Source organism: Trichechus manatus, unplaced genomic scaffold, assembly GCF_000243295.1.
Source record: "Trichechus manatus latirostris isolate Lorelei unplaced genomic scaffold, TriManLat1.0 scaffold00136, whole genome shotgun sequence".
In the NCBI taxonomy this organism is placed as follows: domain Eukaryota; kingdom Metazoa; phylum Chordata; class Mammalia; order Sirenia; family Trichechidae; genus Trichechus; species Trichechus manatus.
In genome coordinates this window covers 5,251,686-5,267,472 of record NW_004444072.1, presented here as the reverse complement: position 1 = coordinate 5,267,472, position 15,787 = coordinate 5,251,686, and the positions used below count along the sequence as shown (strand labels likewise).

General features: G+C 41.1%; 1 protein-coding gene across 1 annotated transcript in view; it reads right to left on the bottom strand.

Annotated features, from left to right (window-relative positions):
• The window catches only part of KCNH8 (potassium voltage-gated channel subfamily H member 8), a 448,825-nt gene that overhangs the window by 32,875 nt on the left and 400,163 nt on the right, over positions 1 to 15,787 (bottom strand). The window contains exon 12 of the mRNA XM_004385286.1: positions 6,882 to 6,920. Within this exon, the coding sequence (XP_004385343.1) occupies positions 6,882 to 6,920 (39 nt within the window). The remainder of the gene's footprint in view (positions 1 to 6,881; positions 6,921 to 15,787) is intronic.

Here is a 15,787-nt window from a genome sequence, read left to right as displayed (position 1 = left end):
GATATTGTCTGCTGTCTTCAGGGCATTCAGTAGTTATTTTTCTCGTTTATTGATTGTAGATTTGTTTGTTTCGTCCCTTTTTTAAAAAAAAAATTTGACTATGTCTGAGCAGGCGGACTGTGTGTTCTTTGTTGTTTGCTCGTCTGTGGGCACAATACTTTTCGCCTCCTCCAATTGGCAGGGTCAGTCACTCAGATATGGTATGGCAGGGCAGGTCTAGCTGAAGACGAGTTACTGGGACGGGTTGTTTGTGGCCCTTACTACAGCCACCAGAGGGGGTCGGTAATCAATGCCTGTGCTGCTTGGTGGTGTGATGTCAAGCGCGTGGTGCAGGTAGGCAGGATGCAGCAGGGAGTTTGTTGTGTGTGGAGCTAAGATGGATATGGGAGATAGGAGAGAGGAACAGTAGCCAAAAACATATGAACAAACAAAAAAGAATGCTAGGGGAGCTTGATGTTGGAGTGAAGAGATGAGAGACTATGAAATGAAGAAAAACAGAAAGGGGAAGCAGAAGAAAAGAAAAGAAAAGAATGAATAAATAAAAATCGGAAAGGTTAAAGAACCACAAAGTTCCCAGGGATGTCACCGGTGTAGCTATGAGGTCTGGGGAAGTCGTTCTCAGGTGTTGCAGTACAGCCTGGCTAGAAGGCATAGAGTTATACAACGCCAGGTATTCAGGGAACAGAAAGAGATGGAAGATATAGGGAGACGAGAAACTGAGCAATGAAGAAAGACAAAAAGGGAAAAGAAAACAAAACAAATTAAAAAAAAAAAAAAGAAAGGCCCCCCAAAAAACAAACAAACAAAAAACCAACAAAAAAAGAAATGTCCTCAGGGCTCCCTCTGCACGTCAGTGCAAGCCCGGGGGAAGTTGTGCTTGCCATGCAGGACTGCCTGGCCAGAAGGGGCTCCCAACTCAAGAAAAGGAAAGGAAAACAAACAAACAAACGAGGAAAAGCCCCGGGATCCCACCAGCACGGCAGCCCAGACCGGGAAGCAGCTCCACTCTTGAATGGAGCTCCACAGCCCCTCAGGAAGAAGCAAAGATGGTGAACGGAGCCAGGTATTTGAGTGAAAGGAGGGGGAGGTGGTGAGAGGTAAGGAAGAAATGTAAAGAAGCAGAAAAAAAAGCAACACTAGCAGCGAACAAATGGCACTCAGAGAGCCAGCAAGTGTGGGCTGGTGTTTCTCTGACAGGAGACTGTGTCCGCGGGAAGCAGAGGGGGGCTGAGTGTGGGTGAAGAAGGGTAGGGAGTGGGAAAGCGTTTATCACAAATTACTGGAGCTCTGCAGCCCATTAGGAAGAAGCAAAGATGGCGCATGGAGCCAGGTATTTGAGTGAAAGGAGAGGGAGGTGGTAAGAGGTAAGGAAGAAATCAAAAGAAGCAGAAAAAAGCAACACCAGCAGCCAACAAATGGCACTCAGAGAGCTGGCCTGTTTGGGTGTGTGGAATCCAAGCAGCCGGTGTTTCCCGGCCAAGAGATTGTGTCCGCGGGAAGCAGAGGAGGCCGAGTGGGGGTGAAGAAGGGTGGGGGGTGGGAAAGCGTATATCGCAAATTACCAGTTGTTTGTCTCCCGCTGGATGCTCTGTGAGGCTACTGTCTCCTACCCCGTTTGCTGGTCTCTGATAGCCCAAGATGGCAGATCTGCGCTGCGTTAGCTGGTAGGGGACCTCTGCATGAATCTCTCCTCGCTCTCCGTTCTCTGTCAATTTTCTCACTCCATTTGGTGCTTTGCTGCGTTCTTTATCTCTTCATTTGATGTTTTAGGGTTTCAGGATTGTTGTATTCTCTGTTCGGCTTAGATTTTCAGATCTTTGCTGTGGAAGGACGGCGTGGTGCTTCTGCGTAGAGCGCCATTTTGCCAGAACTCCCTTGTGCTCAGTTTCTTTTGAAGATACAATCACCTATCTCTGCTTATCAATAATTTCTAATAAAAATGGAACACTTAACCCAAATGCCCTGAAAGTACTATTTAAATCTCATGAGCTGTCATGGTTATTCATAACCAGTTGTTCACTGGTGTATATGGATTTTACTATATCCCTAACAGTTATGATACTAGCTATAACAACAATAGGGAAAAAAATAATGAACTTGAACCTATAGTGACTTACAGGTAATTCAGTTAATGCCATAACTGCTAAGTAAAATGTTTTTGGCTTACCCATTGTCTTAGTTATCTAGTGCTGCTATAACAGAAATACCACAAGTGGATGGTTATAAGAAATAGAAATTTATTCTCTCACAGTCTAGTAGGCTAGAAGTCTGAATTCAGGGTGCCAGCTCCAGGGGAAGGTTTTCTCTCTCTGTCACCTCTGGAGGAAGGTCCTTGTCATCAGTCTTCCCTTGGTGTAGGAGCTTCTCCACACAGGAATCCCAGGTCCAAAGGACGTGCTCTGCTCTAGGGGCTGCTTTCTTGGTGGTATGATGTACCCCTGTCTCTCTGCTCACTTCTCTCATCAAAAGAGAATGACTTATACACAGCCTAATCGTGTAGATTGAGTCCTGCCTCATTAATATAACTGCCTCTAATCCTGCCTCATTAACATCATAGAGGTAGAATTTACAAAACATAGGAAAATCACATCAGATGACAGAATGGTGGACAGTCACACAATACTGGGAATCATGGCCTCACCAAGTTGACACGTATTTTTGGGGGACACAGTTCAATCCATAATACCCATGAAGAGTGTATGTGCTTTAATCTTAATGGCTCAAAATTTCTTGAGGAAATGGCATTATTAGACTCACATTTCCAACTGGTAATGATAGATTTAATTAACGGTAAATCCATGAATTCTGTACTGTGACAGCCATTTTTAAAAAAGATTCATTTGCTTCCCTTTTGCTTTTCACGGCATTTTAAAACTGATTTTAACAAAAGTTTGGCCCACATGGAAAACAGGGCAACATTTGTACACTAGTACTGTGGAACAGAAAAGTTAGCTCACCCAGTGAAGAGCACACAGGGCAAATTTATCAAATAAATGAAAAACAGTAAGTGCATTCTCTAATTGGACTTCTGTTTACATTTGCTTTGTCAATTTAATCATTGCTTTCTTTCAACAAGGCTCTGCTGGTTCTATTAGAATCCTCTGACTAATAACCTATAAACTGTATTTCTACACGTTTGTTTAATTTTCGTACTTCTATTTGTAGTTGACACTTGGAACCCCAGACACATTGCTTAGATACTGATTCTTGTGACCAAGGCAGCTGATGTTACTTATTCCAGAATTAATTATTCCACCTACCATTATTGCAGTAAGGATCCTAATTTATTAGATTTCTAAACATCTAGCCTCACATTAGCGGCTAAGCAGTAGTACCAGTCGCTTTCTTCAGGGCATCCATATACATAGGATAAAGTTTCTCTTGTGTAGCCATACTGAACTGTGTATACAGTGTCATAAAGTTCAGACTACAGCTCTCTTCCTTCTCTTTTGACCCACCCCTTCATTTCCTTCTTGTCAAATGCATCCATGAGGACAATGAGGTTTTCATCTCCATAGTCAAAGAGATCTTGAATTTGGCCCATGACCTTTTGTTGGGACAGCCCTGTAAAGTTCACAAAGGACTAGACTGAGTCAAACTTGTCTTCACCAAAGGGGAAGCAGGATAAAGTCTAATGGCTGAATCCGTGGACTTTTGGGAACACAGTCCTAGTACTAGTTATAACACTAGTCAAGTAATGTAACCATTAAAGGCCTTGGCTTTGTCCCCTGTAAACTGATGTTATGGATTGTATTATGGCCCCCTAAAATATGTGCTGTAAATCCTAACCCCTATATCTGTGGTTACAATCCCATTTGAGAATGGGTTTTCTTTGTTATGTTAATGAGGCAGGATTAGTGTAAGGTGTGTCTTGAGTCAATCTCTTTTAAGACATAAAAGAGATTAAACAAGCAAGTCAGCAAGCAGAGAGGGGGGAAAAGAGATGCCAAGCCATGTGAAGATTGCCCAGGAACAGAAGCTCAGAAGAGAAAAGGACCTTCCCCCAGAGCCGACAGAGATAGAAAGCCTTCCCCTAGAGCCGGCACCCTGAATTCAGACTTCTAGCCTCCTAAACTGTGAGAAAATACATTTCTGTTTGTTAAAGCCATCCACTTGTGGTATTTCTGATACAAAAACAATTGGGAATGGTGTTAGGGAAAAAAAAAAGCTAGACATTAGATAATGGAAGTTAAGCACTTAGCAACGTGCTTAGAAAGTTCTTAAAAAATGCTTGCCCTTGAGATGATGATGATGATCACAAAAAAAATGGCAACAGTTACGTTAGGGTATGTGCCATATAGAGCGCTGGTGACTTCTTTCTTAGTTCACAGAACTCTTAGCAATGCGCCCTGCCCAAAGACCATCTTTCTTGGCTTCCCTTGCCACTTGGTTTGGCTATGTGGCCAAGCTCTGTGATGATGATATGTAAGTTGACAGGTTATGAGGTACTCCTAGAAAGCAGTCTCGGTTAGGAAGGCTTCTAGAAAGAGGGAGACTTCTAGAAAGAGGGAGACTTCTATCCCTCTCTTTCACATATCTGTGGTTTATAGCCTGGAATATGTATGAAATTGATCCATCTCCAGCAACCATCTTGGAGAATGAGATCTTGAGGAAGAAAGTCACAGGTTGAGGACAGAGAAGCAGAAAGAAGAAAGCCTGGGACCCAATTTATGCTCTGGAGCTATTATATTGTCCACATCTGGACTTGTTCATGAGAGAGAAACTTTTATTGTCTTGAGACTGCTATTATTCTGGTGATCTTTTTAAAAATTTTTATTTTGTTGTTATTGAGAATATACATGGCAAAACACAAATCAATTCAACAGTTTCTATGTGTACCATTTAGTGACACTGATTATATTCTTTGAAGTGTGCAACCATTCTCACCCTCCTTGTCTGAGTTGTTCCTCCCTCATTAATGTAAACTCACTGACCCCTAATTATCTAATCTTCCAAGCTGCTGTTGGCACTTTGACCCTGTATAGATAGTTCTTAAAAGAGTATAATGCTCAAGGCAGTTTTTTTTTTTTTTTTTTTTTTAGCTATGCTTTTAAGGAGCCTTCAGGGGATAATTTTTTGGTTTAAGGTTTAAAGATTATCTCAGAGCAATAGTTTCAGGGGTTCATCCAACCTTTTGGCTCCAGGAAGTCTGGAGTCCATGAGAATATGAATTCTATTCTACATTTTCCCCCGTTTGATCAGGATTCTTCTATAGAAACCTTGATTAAAATGATCAGTATGGTCCCCGGGCACCATCCAGTTCTTCTGGTCTCATGGCAAAGCAGTTCATTGAGGCAATTAGCCACACATTCCATATCCTCCTTCTATTTCTGACTGTCCTCCTTCCTCTGTTGTTCCAGGCAAATAGAGACCAATTGTTGTACCTTGGGTGGCCACTTGAAAGCTTTTAAGACCCCAGGCACTATGCCTTGTGCATAGGAGGTAGAACAGAAGCACTAAACATGTTATTAGGCCAATTAACTTGGATGTTCCATGAAATCATGACCCTAAACCTCCAAACCAAGAAACCAAGTCCCATGAGGTTTTTTGGTTGTACGTAAGTATTTTGGTGGTTTTTTAATATTGCTAATGAACTTCAGCCTAAATTATATAGGAGGTTTTTTTTTTTTTTTTTTCCAGTTAACAGCCCCATCTTCCACCTTTTAAGGATGTTGTATTCTTGAGAGATCTTTATTTTCAAAGTGCTGTGAAGGAGTGAAGGAGCCCTGGTGACACAGTGGTTAAGTGCTTGGTTGCTAACCGAAAGGTTGGCAGTTCAAACTCACCAGCCGCTCCATGGTAGAAAGATGGGGCAATCTGCTTCTGTAAAAGATTTTACAGCCTTGGAAACCCTATAGGGCAGTTCTGTTCTGTCCTATAGGGTTGCTAGGAGTTGGAATCAACTTGACGGCAATGGTATTTTTTTTTTTTTTATGAAGGAGTGAGGAAGTCAAATTGGAAAATCCAAAAGGTGGCTAAATTGCTCTTCATGTGAAAGGGAACACAGAAAGATCTATGGGAAGGATGGGAGATGCAGTAGAGAGGAGAGGCTGCTTAGGGAGAAGAACAGAAACATAAAGGACATTTTGTTGGTTGCTGAGGAAGAATTTTGTAGAGAAGAAACAACTAGTGTCAGAGAGGAAACTGGTTGAAAGAACAGAGATGCTTTAAGAGCTTCTAAAAGGTTGCTCAATATAATGCTAAAAGTAAACCCTGCTTTATGCCCCTAACTATCTGCAGTAAATAATCACTGTCTTTGTAATTTGTTATGTAATTGGATATATTTGTATTTTATAAGCGTGTGTCACAGTGTTGAGTTCATTTCGAGGAGGATACAGAACAAGAAAAGGAGCTGTTCATAGGATTCTTGTCACAGGATTATTGATAGTAAGAATCCCAGCTAATAAATCTGACAGACAAATCACCATTTCTTTGCAAAAGTATGCAGTGACATTGGAGAGTACTTAAAAGTTGAGAGTATCTGAAGAGCTCAAGTGACATTACTTCCAGAATATCTTTGAATCACACTTATCTACATTATAGATACTTGTGTTGTATTATCAATTGGTTGCTTATAAGAAAACATTTGACTATCAATTTTAAATACAATGAAAGTATTTTTAAGATCAGTACCTCAGGACTTTGTACTTTTGGGAAGTTTCTGGTGACAAAGTATAAGAACAATAAAATCTTTGTATAAGGCTATGAGTTTTAATACTTCTCCATTCCCAAGCCCAAGAAAGTCAGTCACCACATCTCTCACTGGGAAGTATATTAGTGAAAGTCAAAAATAAGTACATTAAACCCTAAACGGGGAGCCAGAATTGTTGGCAATCCTTCAGGTGTTAGATAAGTATTTTGCTCTTTAATAAAAGCCATACCTGTGAGACTGTAGATTTGTTCGATAATCTTGATATCATCTGAAAGAACAAACAAACAAGCAGAAGTTGTAATGGTCATTCAAACCTTCCCTGGTGGTTTAGGACAGAGATGAGAGGAGGTGCTCAGAGGTAGTGTGGGGCGTTGGTGCTATCTTCCACCTGGGTAGGCCAGAGAAGAGAAAATACCCCCTGAAAGGTGCTGAAAGCCCCTCTCACATCTCAGCCTCTACTGATCAGTGTCTGGAGTGAAAAAAGCAGCAGCAAACTGAATATCTAGCACAAGGCACCACACCTAGGAATAATGATCAAAGCAGTGGCCTTATTGGCTCTATTTCCCATCTTGATGCTTCATCATCTCTCCTCCACTTTTCCATCCTCCTTATTCCTCTTTCCTGTTCTTTTCCTAAATTCTCTCATCAACCATGCCTTCTTTCTCTGGCTCCATGAAGGCAGAAATCCATGGGCTTAATCTCATTTCTATTTGTTCATCTCCCTTTCTTGGTTTAATATGGGAGGGGGTTATGTCTCCTTTCTTGCCCTTTTGTTTTACTTTCTGGCTCTTTTGTTTATGTTCATTGTGGGCTAGGATTAGATTTACTGGGGGTCCTAATCCCCTGCTTAATTGAATCCAAGATCCCATTGATTGTAACCAAGAAAAAAAACCCTAAAAAACAAAAAATGCTGCCAATCAAACTGTGATGTGCCACTGATTGTAAGATAGATCCCAAATTCAGAGATGCTAAAATGTGAAAAACGAAGGTATATGTTAGAATTACTTAAGCACAGATCTCAGGATACCTCTTGTCTAAAATCAAACTGTGGTAATGTGGAGAAGTACATTAAAAAACGTGCATTTTCCATGATGTACACGACACGTTGGGAACATGATTCAGTCTCATCCATACTGGTTTTATTTTGTTGTTGTTCAAATATACTTCCTTTGTTTTCAAGTGGTAATAAATGCTATAAATTAACATAATTTTATTCACATAAAAAAAAAAAAAAACTTCCACTTGAAAATGATCCACCTCGTAAGCCAGACATATTTGGTAATTTTGTCACCCTTTCACTGTTTTTTTCTCCCCCTACATGATTAGGGAAATAGATCTGTTATTATTTATACAAATGCTAGCATCATTATTGCTGTGCAAATATATGTTTCATAAATGTTTAATTTTATCAAAGCAGTCAATCCATTCTACATCTGCTTAGTTGCCTACATATGCATTAATCAGAAGCATTATAGACATAAGTTTTGTAATAATTCCCTAAACGACAAATAAAACAGCTGAATAATTAAAAATGTGAAAAATAAAACAAAATTATGATGCTTTTGCTACTGTGGTAGACACAAAAATGTGTTTTAAAAAGCCTTTTAATGACAGCTCAGATTAGAGGAAAAGTATCCATGTCTGCCACAGGCTGCTAACCTAAAATATTGGCAGTTTGAAACTCACCCTGCGGCACCACAGAAGAAAAGCCTGGTGACCTACTTCTGTAATGATTATAGCAGGAAAACCATATGGAGAAGTTGTACCACATGAGGTCGCCATGAGTCAGAATTGACTAGGTGGCAATGGGTTTGGTTTTTTTTTGGCTTATCATAATGAGACTCAGGAAACCTGGATACCTCTGGATCAGAGATACCCTATGAGGTGTAAGAGAAAGACACTGGCCTTAGCGTCTTCTGATTTGGGTGTGACTCCCAGCTCCCAGGCTTACTTCTAGCATGAGTTCTGTCAAGTTGCTAAATCTCTGCCTTGTTTTTTTATATCAGAGCTTCTTAAACTGTAATGTGCATACAAATCACTTGGGGATCTGTTCAGTTGCAGAGTTTAATTCTGGAGGTCTGGGGTAGGGACCAACATTCTGTATTTCAAATGAGTTCTCAGGTAATACTGATGCTGCTGGCCACCCATTGGGCACATTTTGAGTAGCAAGATCTCATAACCAACATCACTGTTATTATCATCTTATCCCCTTTCAATTCATTAAGTATTTGCTATGTATGTGATACTAGGGATTGCCAAAAGAACGAATAAATCTGTCTTGGAAGAAGTACAGCCAGAATACTTGTTAGAAGTGAGGATGACTAGACTTCGTCTCACATACTTTGGACATGTTATCAGGAGGGACTAGTCTCTGGAGAAGGACATCATGCTTGGTAAAGTGAACGGTCATCGAAAATGAGGAAGACCCTCAATGAGATGAACTGACACAGTGGCTGCAAAAATGGGCTTAAGCATAGCAACGATCATGGGGATGGCACAGGAATGGGCAGCGTTTTGTTCTGTTGTACATAGGCTCGCTGAGTTGGAACCGATTTGACGGCATCTATCAACAACAATGTATGTGATAAGGAGCTCTGGTGGAGCAATGGTTAAGTGCTTGGCTGCTAACTAAAAGGTCAGTAGTTCGAACCCACCAATCACTCCAGGAAAGAAAAGACCTGGTGATCTGCTTCCGTAAAGATTACAGCCTAGGAAACCCCATGGGGTAGTTCTACTGTGTCCTACAGGGTCTACTATGAGTAGAAAATTGACTCTACAGCACACAACACATATGTGATAAGCATTCCTGGTAAGAGTTTCCCAGGCATTATGCCTATTCTCATTGCAACCTTATGAGGTAAGTATTTTAAATTTCCATTTTGCAGAAGAAGAAACGAAGGGCACAGGTAGAGTTAAGTGACTTGTATAAGATTGCAAAGTAGTAATTCAACAGAGCAGGAAAATGAACACAGGAGCAGTTGATGCTAGGGTAGGCTGTTATAGGGATTAAATACAATGGTATATGTAAAAGCCATTGGCATGCAATATAATGAATGAGAGTAAGTAATTTCCTAGCACTGTGCTAAACTCTTGAATAGATGATTATTTCATTTATATATAGTATTAATCACACATGGTTTTAAAAAAAAAATTACTATGATACAGTCATTCTATTCACTAGCACCTTATCCAGTCAATTCTGCCATGTGCAGGGGATATTGGTTTAATGAGAGTATAGCACTTCGGAGCCAGAAGTGGTCCTAGAGAGTGTCATTTACAATGGTTTCCAAAGGGCTCACATCACAGAATGTCTTGAGAAGTGTTCTTTTAAAAAAAAAAAAATCCAATTCCAGTGCTTCAGCTACAGCGAGCCACTTTCAGTTGGTGGTGAGTGGGGTCCAGAGATCCAAACCTTTACTAAGATCTCCAGGTCAGGTTTGAAACAACTGAATTAGTCCAATTCCCTAACTTTACAGATGTAGAAACTGCCCCAATTCATGCATCTAGCTAGCAGCACAACTTCCACCAAAAGCCAGGCATCCTGACTCTCAGTGTTCCTTACACAAAGTCATACGCCTTCTCAGGTGCTTCTTCCAGCAGTTAATGCTCTTATTTGGACTAAAAGACTGAATTCCTGACATGTTGTGGAATTTACTCCAGCCCAGGGTTTGATGACTGCTGCCATAAAGCAGACGAAGAAGACTTTCCTGATACCAGGTCACCCAAGCAATGCTTTACCCTTTTTTGGATCACAGACTTTTCTGGAAATTTGAGCAAAACTAGGCATTCTCTCCCCGGGGAAGCATGGATACAATCTTTGGATAGAAAATGTTTATTGACCTCATTTTCTTGTTCCATCAGCTTGAAGAAGACTCAAAGGCTTTGATGATTTTGAGTCCTTCTTACATGAAATTTTATACATCATTTAGACAGTAGAGACAATACTGCTGGTCACCCCCAATGGTGATAATTTTTAAAAAGGACAGGTGAAATAAATGGAGGTTGGAAAGATAAAAGAGAAGTAAATCAGACACAAGAGAAGGAATGAAGGTTGTTGCAATAAAGTTTTGAAAGAGATAAAGATAGTTGAAGGTCAGCATACTTAATCCTTAGAACTGTACTCTTTAGTCTGTCAGAATGCGAGTGTGGGCAAGAAGGACTGAGGGTATATCTTGGCACAAGGTTATCATGGTTAGAGGTAAGGCTTTATAAATTTGTAGTCTAGAGAAGAAATACATTCTCACTGATGCTGAATTGGTTAAAAAGTGTCCACGCAGCTATTTTCTTCTTTCAATTTTTCCTATTTGAACCACCCAAATTATCTGTGAGTCCAGTTGGAACTGAGAAGGAGGGCTCTTAAATTGAAAAGACACTGATCATTGGCATGGAGAACCAGACAGAGGAAAAATGATCTCTTAGTACTCATTCTGTCTTGTAACAAGAAAGCAAAAGACATTCACGATCTTTTGTTCAAACTGTGTAGAGAGAGGACCTCAAAATTCTACTACAGAGTTTGAATTGCAAGTGGTAGGCAAATGTCCTAGGCATATTAATAATCATTTTAGATGTGAAAAATGCTAATGCATTTCTCTAAGAGCGTGCATAGGATTGTAACTGGGCTTGGCCATCCAACTGCTATTTTTTTCCTTAAGGTCTTAAATTTCCCAATCGTAAATTCTCCTGCTGTTAGAATGTCTACAAATGCTATTAGTTGGGAAGGGAGCTCTTTGATCTCTTGCCCCTATTTTCTCCCACCTGTTACACATCTCTGAATTTTGACAGACTACACGATAGCAGCAGGTTTAGGGTCCAGCCTTTCATGGAATGCTAACGCCACATCTTTAGGAGGAACTTGAGTGGTTTTTCAATAGTGGCTTGGCATTGTCAGTAAACTTCCCTTACTCTCATGCGCTTTTCAAGAGGCCATACCACCAAAAAACTGACTATTATGAAGCAGGAAGGAAGCAAGTATGAATGGAACCAAAAACCATGAATCTATGAATTCCACATTGTAAACTACTGAGCCAGTGGGCCAGGTACGGTAAAAAATCTGTTACCATTGTTTCCTTGGCCCGCAGGTCAGAATAACAAGCCTCTGGGTCTGCAAATGAACTCTCAACTGTGGAATCTCATAAGACACTGAAGAGCCTGGCAGGAATGTTATCTACATCTGATTGGTCAACTGGCAAATACGATGCAAATTACAAAGCTCTTCTTTCTGATTGTTTCATGGTATCCTCTGTTTCATAATAATAACACATGGCTTAAGTCACAAAGCAGATTAAAGGAACATCTTTCCTCATTCAGAAAGAGGGATTATCCTATGCTTTATCTTGTTCACTGCACAGCAACTTCACCAGTATTGCTGGTCATTTGTGATAAAGAGAATATGAATGAAGGACACTCACTGATATCCCCATAATTCACATAGTTAAAACATCCCCTCCTGCCAAAACATAAATAATTTTCACATAATATTAGCAAATAGCAACTTGATGGGTCTCATTTTCAACTTTGATCTATTTCCTCTTGTAGACTCATGTGGAGGTGCCAGTAAGCAGTAAATGACACTAAAGGCAGATGATAGGTGAGCAGAGGAAACAGAAACCTCTGGAGAAAGGATAGGCTTTTGAGTAAAGAAGCATTAATTTTTAATGAAGGGGTCCTGGTGGTCCACTGGTTAAGCATTTGCATGCTAACTGAAAGGTCGGTGGTACGAACCCGCAAGCCATTCAAAGGGAGAAAGATGTGGCAGTCTGCTTCCATAAAGATTATAGCCTTGGAAGCCCTATGGGGCAGTTATACTCTGTCCTTCGGGGTCAGTGTAAGTTGGAAGAACTTGATGGCACACAACAACAATTTTTAATGGGAGTCACTGGGTGGTGCTAGTAGTTAAGTGCTCGACTGTTAGCTGAAAGGTTGGTGATTCAAACTTACCCAGAAGTGTCTTGGAAGACAGGCCTGATGATCTGTTTCCAAAAGGTCACAGCCTTGAAAACCCCATGGAGCAGTTCTACTCTGCACATCCAGGGTTGCTATGAGTCGGAATACATTTGACAGCAACTAACAACAATAATTTTCAATGAAACAAGTCAGAGATTTTACTACCATCCAATCTAAAGAAGAGATTTTTGAGGCTGTTCCAAACTCTAAGCAAGTAACAGTTTCTATTATATTTCCTTTGTTTGTTGTATAACTTAGAAACAGGAATGAGGTTTTAATGAAAAAATTGATGATTTTTGACAATTCCCAATTTCACCCTGAGCTCTGAGGTCATGACAGGCTAATAAGAGCTATCGAGAACTTCTCCCCTGGGTAAATACTACCAATTCCGATGCAGACAGCACAGGTCAAGTAATAGAACCCGGTGCTCTGAACTGTTTATTATCGAGTGTCAAAGCTGGAGAATCAGATACTGAGCCCCTAATGTAGGGAGGCACCACAGAACTTCTTATATAAAAAGGTTTATGTGCCAAGGGGTTGCAGCCCACCTAAGAAGTAGTGTAGCCTAGTGGTTAAGAGTTGGAATTTTCTCTGGTCTTGCCACTTACTGGCTATGTGACCTTGGACAGTATATTAATTAGGATAGTGGTAACGCTGAAGTAATACATAATGTTCTAAGTTTCAGTGGCTTCATACAAAAGAATTGATTTCTCATTCGTGTAACAGTTTCAAGTGGGTTGAGCCATTTTCCTCTAAACAATGATTCAGGGACCCAGGCATCTTCCGTTTTGTGGTTCTGCCGTTGCTGGCCTCAGGATTGTACTAGCACCATCCAGCTGACATCCCAGGGAAGACAGCAGAGGGAAGCTATACTGGGCATGTGACCACCCCGGTCTAGAAGTGACACGTCACTTTCACTTACATTCCATGGGCTAGACCTAGTTTCACGGTCACCGACATTTGAACTTCTCTGGGGCTTTATTGCCTCCTCTCAGAAATGATAGCAACTCTATAGAGTTGTTTTGAGGGCTAAATGAGATATTATGTGCAAATTGAACAAATCCTGGAGACTGAGCCGGCCGTATCTGACACTGCATCACATTAGGAGAAATGCAGTGCAGCAATCAAAAGTAATTAAAAGAATTCTAATATTTTTGGGTGTGTCTCTCAAGAATGTTAAAGGAGATTCATTTGAAAATCTACAGTGAGACTCTTAAAACTACCCCTCCTTAGGACTTCCAGCAAAATGGCGCTCTAGGCAGAATCACCACACCGTCTCTCCATGGCAAAGATCTGAAAAACTAAGCTGAACAGAGAAAACAGCAATCCTGAAACCCTAAAACATCAAATGAAGAGATAAAGAACTCAGCCAAGCACCAAATGGAGTGAGAAAACTGACAGAGAACGTAGAGCGAGGAGAAATTCATGCAGAGGTCCTCTATCAGCTAACGTAGCGCGGATCAGCCATCTTGGATTCCTATCAGAGACCAGCAAACGGGGGTACGAGAAAGGAGCTTCACGGAGCTTCCAGCGGGAGACAAAACAACTGGTAATTTGCGACGTATGCTTTCCCACCCTCACCCTTCTTCACCCCCACTTGGCCTCCTCTGCTTCCCGCAGCCACAGTCTCTTGTCCGGGAAGCGCCGGCTGCTGTGATTCCACCCACCCAAACTGGCCAGCTCTCTGAGTGCCATTTCTTGGCTGCTGGTGTTGCTTTTTTTTCCGCTTCTTTTGATTTCTTCCTTACCTCTCACCACTTCCCCTGCTTTCGCTCAAATACCGGGCTCCATGCACCATCTTTGCTTCTTCCCGAGGGGCTGCAGAGCTCTGTTCGAGTCTGGAACTGCTTCCCGGTCTGAGCTGCCACGCTGGTGGGATCCTGGGGCTTTTGTTTGTTTGTTTGTTTTGAATTGTTTGTTTGTTTTCTTTGCCTTTTCTTGAGTTGGGAGCCTGGCCTTGTGCTGCGTGACTTGGAACCTACCCCTCGGCTTGCGCAGACACACAGAGGGATCCCTGAGAGCATTTCTTTCTTTGTGGGTTTTTTTTGTTTTTCCTGTTTTTTGGGGGGCTTTGCTTGTTCTTTATTTTTTGTTTGTTTGTTTTCTTTTCCCTCTTTTTCTCTTTTTGTCTTTCTTCATGACCCAGTTTCTCGTCTCTCTATATCTTCCTTCTCTTTCTGTTCCCTGAATACCTGGCGGTGAATACCTCTACACCTTCTAGCCAGGCTGTACTGCAAAACCTGAGAACAACTTCCCCAGACCTCATAGCCACACTGGTGGGATCCCTGGGAACTTTGCTGTTCTTTTCCCTTTCTGATTTTTATTTATTCATTCTTTTTTCTTTTTTATTCTTCTTCCCCTTTTTGTTTTTCTCCATTTCATAGTCTCTCATTTTTCCACTCCAACGGCAAGCTTCCCTAGCATTATTTTTTGTTTGTATATTTTTGGCTCCTGTTCCTCTCTCCTCTCTCCCATATCCATCTTAACTCCACACATAACAATCTCCCCTCTACATCCTGCCTACCTACACCATGCACTTAACATCATACCACCAAGCAGCACAGGCACAGCCTACTGGAACCTGCCCTGCACTGATTACCAACCCGCCCTGGTGGCTGTAGTAAGTACCACAACCTACCTGTCCCAGTAAGTCCTCTTCAGCTAGACCTGCCCTGCTGTACCATATCTGAGTGACTGACACTGCCAGTTGGAGAAGGAGGCAAAAAGTATCGTGCCCACAGACGAGCAAACAACAAAGAACACACAGCCCACCTGCTCAGACACAGCCAAATTAAAAAAAAAAAAAGGATGAAACAAACAAACCTACAATCAGTAAACGAGAAAAATAACTACTGAATACCCCGAACACAGCAGACCATATCAAAACATTTACAAAAACAGGACAGGATGGTTTCAGTAGGCGTCCAAAATAAAACACCAGATGACTTTCCAGTGGAAGAAAAAGGCACTAGAACTACCTGATAGGGAATTCAAATCTCTAATTCTCAGAATTATCCAAGAGTTGAAGCAAAAAGCAGACAAAAATGGGGAAAAAATACACAAATTCATGGAAAAGGCAGACACATTCATTGAAAATACAAAAAAATGGAAGAATTCAGGAAAATAATGCAGGAACAAAATGCCAAAATAAATTCACAACTAGAAATTATACAAAGACAATTAGAAATCCAA